This window comes from Populus alba, chromosome 13, assembly GCF_005239225.2.
Source record: "Populus alba chromosome 13, ASM523922v2, whole genome shotgun sequence".
Classification (NCBI taxonomy): domain Eukaryota; kingdom Viridiplantae; phylum Streptophyta; class Magnoliopsida; order Malpighiales; family Salicaceae; genus Populus; species Populus alba.
In genome coordinates, this window is record NC_133296.1 from 1,097,124 (window position 1) to 1,109,144 (window position 12,021).

General features: G+C 34.8%; 3 protein-coding genes across 3 annotated transcripts; 2 read left to right on the forward strand and 1 right to left on the reverse strand.

The window, feature by feature from the left end:
* Nucleotides 1–1,103: 1,103 nt before the first annotated feature.
* Nucleotides 1,104–3,674, reverse strand: LOC118060759 (agamous-like MADS-box protein AGL80). The gene has a single exon (XM_035074018.2). It carries the CDS (start codon nucleotides 2,083–2,085, stop codon nucleotides 1,390–1,392), a length of 696 nt encoding a protein of 231 aa, XP_034929909.1. The 5' UTR covers nucleotides 2,086–3,674; the 3' UTR covers nucleotides 1,104–1,389.
* A 2,068-nt stretch (nucleotides 3,675–5,742) lies between these two features.
* LOC118060760 (probable histone H2A.5) lies at nucleotides 5,743–6,772 on the forward strand. Its single transcript, XM_035074019.2, has 2 exons — nucleotides 5,743–6,058; nucleotides 6,335–6,772. The coding sequence occupies exons 1-2, from the start codon at nucleotides 5,852–5,854 to the stop codon at nucleotides 6,563–6,565; spliced, it is 438 nt and encodes a 145-aa protein (XP_034929910.1). The 5' UTR covers nucleotides 5,743–5,851; the 3' UTR covers nucleotides 6,566–6,772.
* Nucleotides 6,773–7,340: 568 nt separating this feature from the next.
* On the forward strand, nucleotides 7,341–11,613 carry LOC118060835 (putative protease Do-like 14). The gene is made up of 11 exons (XM_035074123.2): nucleotides 7,341–7,351; nucleotides 7,475–7,548; nucleotides 7,630–7,719; nucleotides 7,822–8,001; nucleotides 8,172–8,299; nucleotides 9,013–9,224; nucleotides 9,416–9,497; nucleotides 9,698–9,840; nucleotides 10,246–10,366; nucleotides 10,876–10,968; nucleotides 11,230–11,613. The coding sequence occupies exons 1-11, from the start codon at nucleotides 7,341–7,343 to the stop codon at nucleotides 11,344–11,346; spliced, it is 1,251 nt and encodes a 416-aa protein (XP_034930014.1). The 3' UTR covers nucleotides 11,347–11,613.
* The last annotated feature ends 408 nt before the right edge of the window (nucleotides 11,614–12,021 follow it).

The following is a 12,021-nucleotide window of genomic DNA, read 5'->3' on the forward strand; positions in this document are numbered from 1 at the left end:
CACGATAATAAAAAATATCTATTTGTAATAAATCTCCTGTATTACAGTATCTTTGTATTAATTTGGCTTTCTCTCCATACTATTTTAAAGACAATACTTCGAAGATTTTTAATAATTGTTTATAGATGTCGATACCAAGATTTGAATTTAGAAAATCAAGAAAGGGAATAAACCTTCTTAATCGAGGGCAATGATTATCACAATCTCTTTTTTCAAAGAAAGATAATCCAGCATCTATTAGATTTACTCATTGAAGGACTCTGCTAACTACTATCTTCCCGACCAGACCTGAAACCCACTTTCTTGTTCAGTTGTTTTGGCTTCTCGAGGCTTCGAATCTTCAAGATATCTTTCAGACTTTAAAACTGAGCTCTTGTCCATCTCTGAACTTCTATGGCTTCGAACATTGGTTTGAATTTGGATTGTAAATTTGGACCCACTTTGTAGCAGAGAGGGACAGTTCCACAAAGAAATGATCTGATAAATAAATCGACACTAAAACTTGGCTAAAATCATCGTCGTCGTCTATACCAAATCATCCATGATCATTAGCTAAGCATCCAGTTAATGCAAGGTGATATATGTTATTCAACAAGCAGATCAGCATATTTCCAGTTTATATCAGCCCCAGTTAATCCAGCAATATCCTTTTGGTCTATAGCCAGAACATGCACACTTGCTTACACTTGCTCCAAGACCACCAAAGACATTTATGCTTGATTGAAGTATTTGAGCAATTCTATCTATGAAATTTAGACCTTCTCTTGGAGATGACACTGTGATTCGAACATTATTCTTCCAATCTCCATCTGCAGTTAAAAAATAATAAGAAGTGCCAGAATTTCTCAGGAAATGAAGCAGTTTTATGATTAGTGTTTAAGGAATGAAACAAGATAAACGAAACCGCTAAAATACTAAATTGCCATAAGCATCAAAAGCAAGGCAGTGGTTTCAATCTGACGTGGAAAATGTCGTCGGAGAAGTCCACAGGTAAATCGTCGTATCCTGTTGAGAAATTGCTAGATTATGCGTCGGGACCAAACAAGAGACACCATGACTGTAATAACTGAAGAACTTGAATGAAGCAATTGGCAAATATCCCATTCACTTTTATTAAACAACAGACAGCGATGCCCATCGACATCAGATACATAAAAATGAAATATTTGAAAATCAGAGAATGCAAACTAAGCGAAATATCTTGAACATGATATAGCTTAACCGAGGAGGACTTATTTAGGTACAGTGGATTCTAGGAGGGGTATAGAAATATGTGTTCCTACTCCAGCAGCAAGCTAAAATACCGAAATGGATTCTAGGAGGGTTATAGCAATACTGTGCTCCAACTCCAGGCAGCTAAAACACCATGATTCGTAAATAAGCCGGCCCTCAAGGGAAAAACGTATTAGACCAAGGAGGATTTTGGCTGTTATCCACGAATGGCAGCATCATCTCATCAGGCCCACCAAATCCCAGAGGTTCTTGTGGGGTCAGCAAATCCATGAACCACTGCTGCCTCTGCATGTTATCACTGTTCACCTCAAAAGTCTGCATTTCTGCCCTCTGTGATGGATGCTCTGCCCTAGGTCCCGCTGCCATTTGGGAATTGGTCACGTTCTTAAGTGAGTCAGACCTCTTGTTAATTTCCTTCAAGTTTCGGTCAACCATCCATCCCAGATCATTCAAATCCATCAGGTTCAGGTTTTGCAAGCTCTTCCCAGTCAAGCACTGGAACATGGCATGCGTCACTTCCTTCTCACGGTTGTCCTTTCGCTGTTTCTTGAGATGCTCATTGGCTTTTGTGATTCTTTGCCTGAGGAAACTTTCCTGATTCACCATCTTCTTGCATTGTTCCATCTCCGGCAATTTCTGGAACTGGCTTAGCACACGCTGGACCCCTAGAGGAGAGGGCCAAACCTCAGGATGAGCGTCATACGGGCTACAAATTATCGCACAAGCTTCAATCCCACAAAGGGTGCTTAGCTCACTTACCTTCTTCATTAGACCCTTCTTCCTTTTCTTGAAGGTTGCTTTTCTTGCAGAATCATTAGTAATGTATGCAAGCTTCACCTTCTTTCTAGTCATGGTGGCTAAGAAAGCAAGAACAGAATTTGAAGGATGGGTGAGTGTTTTTGTTCCAGTCTTGTAGGCTATATATACTGCATAGGCCTGGACGAATTAGGCTCTTTTCATGTTTCTACATAACACAACTGGCTGGATTCATAAAATCTAATCATATACCATCACCACCACACATTTACATATCCAAACCGTTGATTTGGCACCACCTCATAAGTAATAAATTATGGTCTACAATCCAAAATGTCACTTCTTATCAGTAATTAATGACCATTGATACGAAAAGAATTAAGCCAATTATGGCCCTAGATTTCACTGAGACCATTCATCATCTTAGGTGTTGCCGTGGGAGAAGTTCAATCCAGATCAGGCCAGATACCGATGTTTACAAGACAGTAAGAATACAGAGTTGTTAAATCCTCGTTGAAGATATGGTGTGGATTTATATGGGAAGCACCAACCAGACACCCCCCGGAGCATTGAATTCTTTGCTAACGGCTGACCGCAGATGGATTTCTATTACTTCTTCTGGCAGCAAAGTCAACAGGATCCAATTATGCTAAACAATAGCATTTAAAATTGTATTAACACACCGGTTCATCCTTTTCAAATAAGGTATAATCCGATTGTTTCCGTCCCATTTCCTGGTAGAACCCTAAACCTAATGGTATATTCTGTCGAGTGTCCACTGATACTTGTTCTGCGTTATTCAGATAAACATTTTAGCAAGTCTACTGTCAAGAGGTAACGGGATATTCTATTCAAGAAAAATCTTATGAAAAATATACCATAAATTTCACGACAAATGCATTGCTGAGAAGATCATGCATTGCTCGAGCATTCACTGTAAGAAAATGAGAAAACTTAATGCATGTGATTCCATTTTTACAGACATTATATAACTTCAATGTTGATGAATAATTCTGATTATCTAATATTAGATGATTCTCTTAGTAATTAAGCAAATACAATCAACCAAATTTAATGTGCAATCGACCAAATATGTCTCCCTGCTCACTGTCGTCTTACACTTTATCATAAGTGCATGCTTTCTCCTTGTCACTGCGCCGTCCTCGGACCATTTTACACTACCTATGTTGTGTTCCAGAACCAAAATCTTAAAGGGTTCTTTCAAGATCAAAAGAAATAAAGAAAAGATTGTTAAAAATTATATCAAGTAGGTGTACGGTGCACGTTCTTATATGATGGTTCACTCGGACATTCTTACAAATACTTGGAATACAAAGGCACAGATCTGCTAATACATCATCCATGCAAGGTCACTTGAAAAAATAAATATGGAGATTGCCATTGCAAGGAGATGGGAGTGGCAAGGGCCACATTAAAATCAGAAACAGCATAATTTTGAATTTTTGACGGTTCAGGAAATAAATCTTAAAAACTCATGAGAAGTTTTTAAAAAATGGAATAATTAATCATTGAACAAATTTATTATTCAATTGAACCCCTAGTTTGTTTCAATTAGTATCCTTCCTTTATGTAGTCAGATGACTAAAAGGGAATTTTAACAATTTCATGAAACTTTAAGATAAAGTTGTCATTTTAGGAAATTGGAGACAAATAAGTAATTAAAACTTAATCCTCTCACCTCCGAATAGGTTGACTCTTTTACCGGGAAAAAGAAAATCCTATCTTCAAAATTTCATGATTATATATTGATAGACTTAAATTAAAATCAGTAGTCATTTTTTTTTATCGGAAAGGTAATGATGAACATATTACTCCAAAAATATCAATCAAGTCTCGAAGTGTAAATTTCATTTCATTTTTTTTTTAGTTTTAAGTAGATTTCTTCTAAAAAATTATTTTTATTAAATCAATTTTGATGTATTTAACAGATCTAGATACAAACTGTAATTAATTCAAGTGGTTTATCGTTTATTTTTTTTAAATCAAAGTTTTAAGTTCAAACCTTATAAATGAAATACATCATTGTTAGAAGAGCTATCATTTATTATTATTATTATTATTATTATTATTATTATTATTATTATTATTATTATTATTATTATGTGAAAAATAGCATGTCACATTTTTCAATACAGACCTTGTTTATCTTCAAAATATTAATAGAATTGTTTGATTTATCCTAACAACTTCAAATTATATGTTTCATCACGATACCTTAACAATTTTGAAATCTAAACGCATCAAAGGCATGCATGGTACTATTACAGTTAAGCAACATGCGTTGCGTTGCGGTGTAATTGGTTTTTCGGTGTTGATTCTAGAGTGTACCGTGACTTTACAATTGCCTTTTTTATATATATATATAAAAAAATAAATATATTTAGTTAAAAAAGATAAATATATATAATTAAATATATCTTAACTACAATATTAAATTGAATTTTTATCATTTAAAAATATAAAATAACATGTTCTACTATCTTCATTTTTACTATCTTGAAATAGCACTTGAAATGCTATTAACTATTGAAAGTTTATATGATTTTTAATTTCAGGACTCGTGAGATTAATTAAAAGATACGTAAATTAACTTAGACATACACATTAATAATAATAAAAAATTATAGTCATACCATGCAACCAATTTTTTCATGACCAAACACTTTGATATAGGTGGTTTTTCAAGTGAAGTTAAAAAAGAAGGGTAAATTGCTGCAAAAATTGTTTAAAGATGTTTCAAATAGTTTATTTTTTATTTTTTTGAAGAATGTTTGTTGCTCTAGTAAAATTATATATAGTATAACATATATATCAATGGGAAAGATATAGAAAATAATGAAATTATTAGTAATTACCGGTAAGATAAAAAAGAAGAAGTAGGAGAGGATAAAAAAAGCATGGTAATTTTAAACTTTAAATTAAACACCAAATTGGAGGGTTATGATCACCATCTTAGCATCGTAAAATTTTAACGTATTAGTTACAACTCCTAACTAAGTGCAAAATAAAGTTTGATTTTTCTATATTCGAGTTCTATAATTATTAATATTAATAGCCATTTGAGGTTTATCTAATTATTAACTTTGAGGTTTGAAAAGATTAATCGAGATATATCCAAGTTGTCTATTCACCTCACGTTAATCAAAAAGAAAAAAACTTATTAGTCCTCTGCCAAACAAAAACTCAAGTTTAAAATATTTAAATGTTAGTCCAGTCCTGTAGTTTCCTATAACTTTCAATGCTGCTCCTAATCGACAGGATCAAGAAACATTTTTTTTTTTTACTATATTTATTAGATTTTTAAAATGATATGTCATGCCACAATATCATAATTGATTGATATAAATTTTATATAATTTTATTTTAAATTCAGATTAGATAAAAAATTAATCGATTTTTTTTTCTCAATTCTATTTTTATTTTTTTTTATTAGTCAACCGATTTGCTTTCCAATCAATAATATAAAAAACCATTTTTTTTTTTTTTTTTACAGATGGTTTTGTTTAAAAAATATCTTAATTATTTTTTTTCTTTAAAAAACCACAAGAGTTATGTTAGTAAAATATTGATTTTTTCTCCACAAAACAAACTCCCCTCTCTCATTGGCCAATTTCAAAAACTCAAAATCGCCAACCTGTCACAACTCCTGCCCTCCATTCAAATGTTAAAAAAAAAAAAATCGTACACGGATCGCCAACGTGCCACTCGCCGCTATAAAAAACCATAACCACCACACCATACATGTCAAATCCCGCTCTCTCTCAATTTTCATTTCCCTCTAAAAAAACGCAACCACCTTCAACAAATCTTAAGATCTTTTGGTTATTGAATCTGTGTAACAATGGAGGCAACAACAAAGGCAACGAAAGGTGCAGGAGGAAGGAGAGGAGGAGAACGAAAGAAGTCAGTTTCGAAGTCAACTAAAGCTGGTCTTCAGTTCCCTGTGGGTCGTATCGCTAGGTTCTTGAAGAAAGGTCGTTACGCTAAACGTGTTGGTTCTGGTGCTCCTATTTACATGGCTGCTGTTCTTGAATATCTCGCTGCTGAGGTATAACAGTTGTGGTCTTTTACATCTTGTTTCTTTTCTTTAAAAAGAAAAATGTCTTATAATTTACAACGTTAAAATATTTTGAGATCTTTTTTTTCCCTTTGTTTATATCCTATTGCTCTTTAAATTTTGTATCTGGTTTTTTATGGGGATTTTTTTAAAAAATTAATCTCCGATTAATCTGGGATGAGGATTTTTTGTTTAGTTTTTGTTTTGTTTCCTATTGTTATTTATTTAGACCCTGATTTGATTTGATTTATATCTGTGTGTTTTAAGGTGTTGGAATTGGCCGGAAACGCAGCAAGAGACAACAAGAAAAACAGAATAAACCCAAGACACGTCTTGTTGGCTGTAAGAAACGATGAAGAACTGGGAAAATTGCTCCAGGGCGTTACAATCGCAAGCGGAGGAGTGTTGCCTAACATTAACCAAGTTCTTTTACCTAAGAAAAGTGCAAGCAGTGAGAAATCTTCTGGATCCGAGCCCAAATCTCCTAAAAAGGCCTAAGCCATTGGCTCTTTGTTTTTATTTTGTTGTAAAAAAAGTCTAGGAGGTGTCATCCAATGTAGTAGGAATTTAGATACGCAGTTTAGATTTTGTTTTAAGGAAATAGTTGTCTCATGTCTTGCACAAAAAAATGGTTGTTGCTCTCTCATGTTGATCGATCTATAATGGAAAGCAAGCTGCTGCTTGTTTTGTTACCTTTCTGCTAAATTTGTGTAAAAAGACTGGTCAATTCATCGAGGCTTTGATTTCTCCAAAGGGATTTGAGTTTGAGATTAGAAGTTTTGCTCATGAGAATCCCTTAAAATCATAATTTTATCATATCTAATATGGGAATAGAGTTTGGGTTGATTTGGACAACTGTTGAATTTAACAGCTATAATTTTTCAAATAGGCTCGTTCTATTTGATATTATGAAACTGAATTTGGTGATGCAAATGTTGTTTGATTTAAATGAATAATTGCAAATGCAAATCACAGATAAGATCCATAAAAAAACTGAGATGGTGACCTTTGTGTTTTGGCTCATGGATGATCATTGAGTTGTCCATTTGGGCCTAGATCGTGAATAAAAGGGAAGACGGGCTTCGGGTTCTTGCTAGTTGGTCTATCACTCAATTAGATATGTAGTAAGCCCAGCAAAGTAATATGAACAGGACTAAAAGGAAAGCCCCAGTAAGTTGTAAGAAGTTGACTAACAAGGAGGGTTTTAGGAATTTAAGAGACTCCCAAAAAATTCAATCTTACCTGTGATCCTATGATGGATTATTTACTGGTAATGACACTACCGTCTCCGGCTGTTATTGTTTTCTTTTAAATCACCTTTTATCGCATTTTTTAGTTAAAATTTGTTGTTTCCTGCTGGGCAGAGAAAGGTTTCAACATGTCCTAGTAAATACATTCGCATTCCAGTCATTGCCATTGCTGCTGCTGCTGCTGTGGTGGGTCCGGTCTCTTGTATGCAAACGGCAAGCACCGTGATTCCGGTGAGATTTCCGTTTTTGGAAGACACTCCTTTTGATTTGGCACGTTAAGGAATTGTTGATGACATGTTTGCAACTTTTCAGATACAAGGATATCACTTTCATTTCGTGCTGAATCTTTGTTACTTCCATGGCGAACACCACTGGACTTGACCCAGCATAGTTGGCACTTTGGTTTGTAGCACTCTTTTTTATTGCCCGTTTCTGAATTAATTGGATGGTTTAATGATTGTTATTTTATGTTATGGGGTTATTGATTTAAGCTTAATTTTGTAGGAAATCTCCCGTTATTCTCTTCTAGAATCAGTCCTGTTCCATCTGGTGATATAAAGAAAGAAAATCCAGGGGTTGTTGGAGAGAGTCCAAAACCCAGTTTTGGATGTTTAGGCAGAGATACCATCGCAAATGCGGCTGCTAGGGTTGGTCCTGCTGTTGTTAATCTATCTGTTCCAAAGGGTAGGTGTGTTTGGCTTGGTTAGAACTACCCTCAACGCATTGTCTGGCCATAAAATACTATTTAACTGATAAACAATTAAGGAGTCGAGCACGAGCCCTTTTTTGGGGATAAAGGGACTTGATATATTGATAGGAAGGTATTGGTGAAGTTTTCCCCTTTTGTTTTGTAGGATTCTATGGGATTACTACTGGAAAGAGTATAGGGTCTGGCACCATCATTGATTCAAATGGTACGATCTTGACTTGTGCTCATGTTGTGGTCGATTTTCAAGACATGAGAGGTTCATCCAAAGGAAAGGTTAGTGATTATGGAGGCACTTAAATATTAAGCTTATAGTAATGTGTTCGTATACTAATTTCATTTTTGTTTCAAGGAAAATTAAATTTGTGCAAAAACTTTCCTTGGCCACCCTAAAAGTGTCTTTCAATGGGATGAGATCTACTGGAATGTGGTTGCATATAATGAAGGCATTGAAAAATGAGTTAATAGTGTGTCAAGTGGTGTGAATTTACATAATTGTGTGCTCATGATCAATTGTTTAATTTTTTTTTCTGTTAATTTTCCAGAGGACAGATTTTGAAAGCCAGGCTCAGTATTTCTGAAGCATGTGCTGTTCTTCGGTTTAACTGAGCTTAATTTGCAAACGAAGCTTTTGTCACCTTTAGGCTTTGCATGTTCTTTAACTCAGGTGTTAACTCGAATGTGATTAATTCTTTGCTCTTTGATAATGGCATGCTATAATGAATGCCTTCAGTAGTGAATGTCTCGTATTGATTAATTTGGTTGATGCAGAATTTTCATATCTAGGAAAACAAAGTTCTGAGTTTTTTTTCTCATTGTTGTTACCATGCTCATAATTACCTGCTTATGCTGTAGAAATTTATTTCCCTCTTCAATTAGTGGTTATGATGTTCATAAATGCAAGTCTGTTTATACTTCAGCGTATCAATTCCCTCATTTCTATTGGATCTTTAACTCCTGATGATCTGATGTGTAATGAACCTTTGCAGGTTGATGTGACTTTGCAAGATGGTCGGACATTTGAGGGTACAGTGGTCAATGCTGATTTACATTCTGATATTGCTATTGTAAAGATAAAGTCTAAAACCCCACTGCCAACTGCAAAACTTGGTTCGTCAAGCAAGCTTCGCCCAGGGGACTGGGTGGTAGCTATGGGCTGTCCACTTTCCCTTCAAAATACCGTGACAGCTGGCATTGTTAGGTATCAAGAATACTTAAGATTGACAGAGAAACCTTTTATTTTTGGCTGCCATAAAAATAGAAACTTGTTTCATTATTGATTTTGTGTATGTTCTTCCAGTTATAATTTATCATCAAACTAGGAGAATATAGTTCCTGTTTGATTATTGAACTGCTTATTGCTGTTTAAATGACTATCCCCTTGGGATGTAGCTGTGTTGATCGTAAAAGCAGTGACTTGGGTCTTGGAGGAATGCGAAGAGAGTATTTACAGACAGATTGTGCAATCAATATGGTAGTTCTTTCTCTCCCCAACTTACCCCAGAAACATAGTTTTTTGACCCCTCCTATACTGCTGATAATGCCTTCATTTATGAAGGGGTAAACATGCTCATGCTTAAGTAGCACAAACATGTTTTGTCATTCATCTGCTTTTGCTTGTGTGTTTTACCCGTGGCTATATTTAAGTATTTGTTTTCTGCTTTAATGGCATAGGGAAATTCTGGTGGGCCGCTCATTAATGTTGATGGAGAAGTTGTTGGTGTTAATATCATGAAAGTACTGGCTGCAGATGGATTAAGTTTTGCTGTACCAATTGATTCAATTGCCAAAATTATGGAGCATTTCAAAAGGAGTGGGTAAGCAATTTTTTTTGGCAATCAGTACATAGAAGTAGATGTGATTGTAGCCTACTCTACCATTTTTCTTCCATTCCATTCTAGAATGAACCGAGAGAGTAAGCTTATGAAGGTTTAGTATCTGTTTGTTAAGATTGATATGCTTTATTGTTAAAAGGAAGTTTAATTTACAATTTTTGGAGGGTAACAGAAAGGATACATAAAACTCAATTTAGGCAAGACAAATATTTCGAGTACCACGACAGTGAAAAATAAATTAATTAACAATGCCTATTTGAGGTCAAAGAAGAACAATAAAGATCACAACAATGCCTATTTGAGGTCAAAGAAGAACAATAAAGATCACAATGACCCTTGCTAATTATCCATGTGCATGCAATTTAAATAGGAGGTGATATTTTGCAGGAGAGTCATTCGGCCTTGGCTTGGCTTGAAAATGATTGATCTTAATGAGATGATCATTACTCAACTTAAAGAGAGAGATCCCAAATTCCCTAATGTTAAAGAAGGTGTTCTTGTATCTATGGTAAGTAACCTAAATGCTCATTCCACTTTCCTTTTGCATTCGTAATATCATATAATTTGCATGTTATTGACACTTTTCTTGCATGTCTTCTGAGATGCTTGCATGTAAAATTGTGTATTTGCAATTGTAGTTGATGCATATTGTCTGAAAAAATGATTTAGTCCTGGATATTAACTTTATAATGAAATGCTTTTATTTCCCTCTTGAATGGAAAAGAAGATATCGAGTTAGGAAATGTGGCTATTGTCAGAAAGGAGATCTCTTAGAGGTTTTGTTATTTGGAAATTTTGTATCCAACACATTTTTTATTTTAGAAACCATTCTAACCTTCGAAGAATACTGTCATGGATGAATTTAGAAATAAGCTATCATAAAAAAAATGCCCCTTGGTAATAGGCACATGTGATACACAAGTAATAATCTTGGTGTAAATATAAGGTGTTAGCCTTTTCCGTTAGTTTCCCTTTTCCCCTTTCCATGTTTGATGGTTTTCTTAATTTTTTCTCCAGGTAACTCCAGGCTCTCCAGCTGATCGTGCTGGATTCCACCCTGGTGATGTTGTCATCAAATTTGATGGGAAGCCTGTTCGAAGCATCAAGGAGGTATGTTTGACTCTCTCTTTCTTTTGGGGTGGGTTCTATGAAGGAGGTTTGTCAGGTGCATATTTGCAGCCGTGAAACATTACACAGCAAAATATGCAAGGGCTGCCACTTTGAGTACCCCATGATTTGTAAAGATGATGCCGGTTGTTAGTGACTGGTTCCTGAAATAAATCTTGGAAAATCCAAGTTTCATTACAATTTTTGATGTTTCGTTGTACTTCTATGTGCTGATGTTCCATATAATTCATGAATGCATGGCAGATCATTGAAATAATGGGAGACAGAGTTGGCAAACCCTTGGAGGTAGTTCTGAAAAGACCAAATGATGTGGTGGTGAATTTGACTGTTATTCCAGAGGAGGCAAATCCAGATATGTGAAAGACATTAATTTTTTTTGGTGAAGATATCTTCTCTTCATATTGAATCTCAAATAGGAAATAAGCATACCTGAGAATCAATCCGTGCTTCGGCGACATCTTGATGTAATAGAAACCCCTTCTCAAATCAACCAAGTGTTTAAATTCATCTTTTTCTGTACAAAAATCTTCTAAATATGAACTTGCTGTTTGTGAAATAGAAATATAGAATAGAAAACCTTGTTTTGGATGTCACGGTATTTAATCCAATTAAATTAAGTTTCCAGTTTCTGGGGGGATTTCACCTATGAATCTGTTGCAAGATAGGACCATACCAGACATGAAAAATTAAGAATATCACCTTTGAAAGTGAAGGAGTTTCTATTTTGTCTTTGACTGTACAGTGCACAACTTCTTAGTCTACAATGATTTCCCAGTGCTCATGTTTGGCATCATATTACCGATCATCAACTTCTGCCAAACCCATTGATAAGAATTTTGCTTTATTGATGTATTTAAATGAAAGAACAATTAGGGAAGGAAAGTTTTCTCATCAGTTGCCTTGAAAGTTAAATGGGCAAAACAAGAGGGCAGAGGACTTTATTCGTGAAACATGTAATTTCCTATATTTGACAGCTTAAGAAACAGTAACGATGAGGTCAACTGACTGTTCCGGTATTGCTCCAAACAAATGCAG

Coding starts and splice junctions, on each gene's coding strand:
- LOC118060835 (XM_035074123.2), top strand. Junction 7,549..7,629: donor CGGCAAGCACCGTGATTCCG/GTGAGATTTCCG, acceptor GCAACTTTTCAG/ATACAAGGATATCACTTTCA. Junction 10,969..11,229: donor CTGTTCGAAGCATCAAGGAG/GTATGTTTGACT, acceptor AATGCATGGCAG/ATCATTGAAATAATGGGAGA.
- LOC118060760 (XM_035074019.2), top strand. CDS start 5,852: ATGGAGGCAACAACAAAGGCAACGAAAGGTGCAGGAGGAAGGAGAGGA. Junction 6,059..6,334: donor TTGAATATCTCGCTGCTGAG/GTATAACAGTTG, acceptor GTGTGTTTTAAG/GTGTTGGAATTGGCCGGAAA.
- LOC118060759 (XM_035074018.2), bottom strand. CDS start 2,085: ATGACTAGAAAGAAGGTGAAGCTTGCATACATTACTAATGATTCTGCA.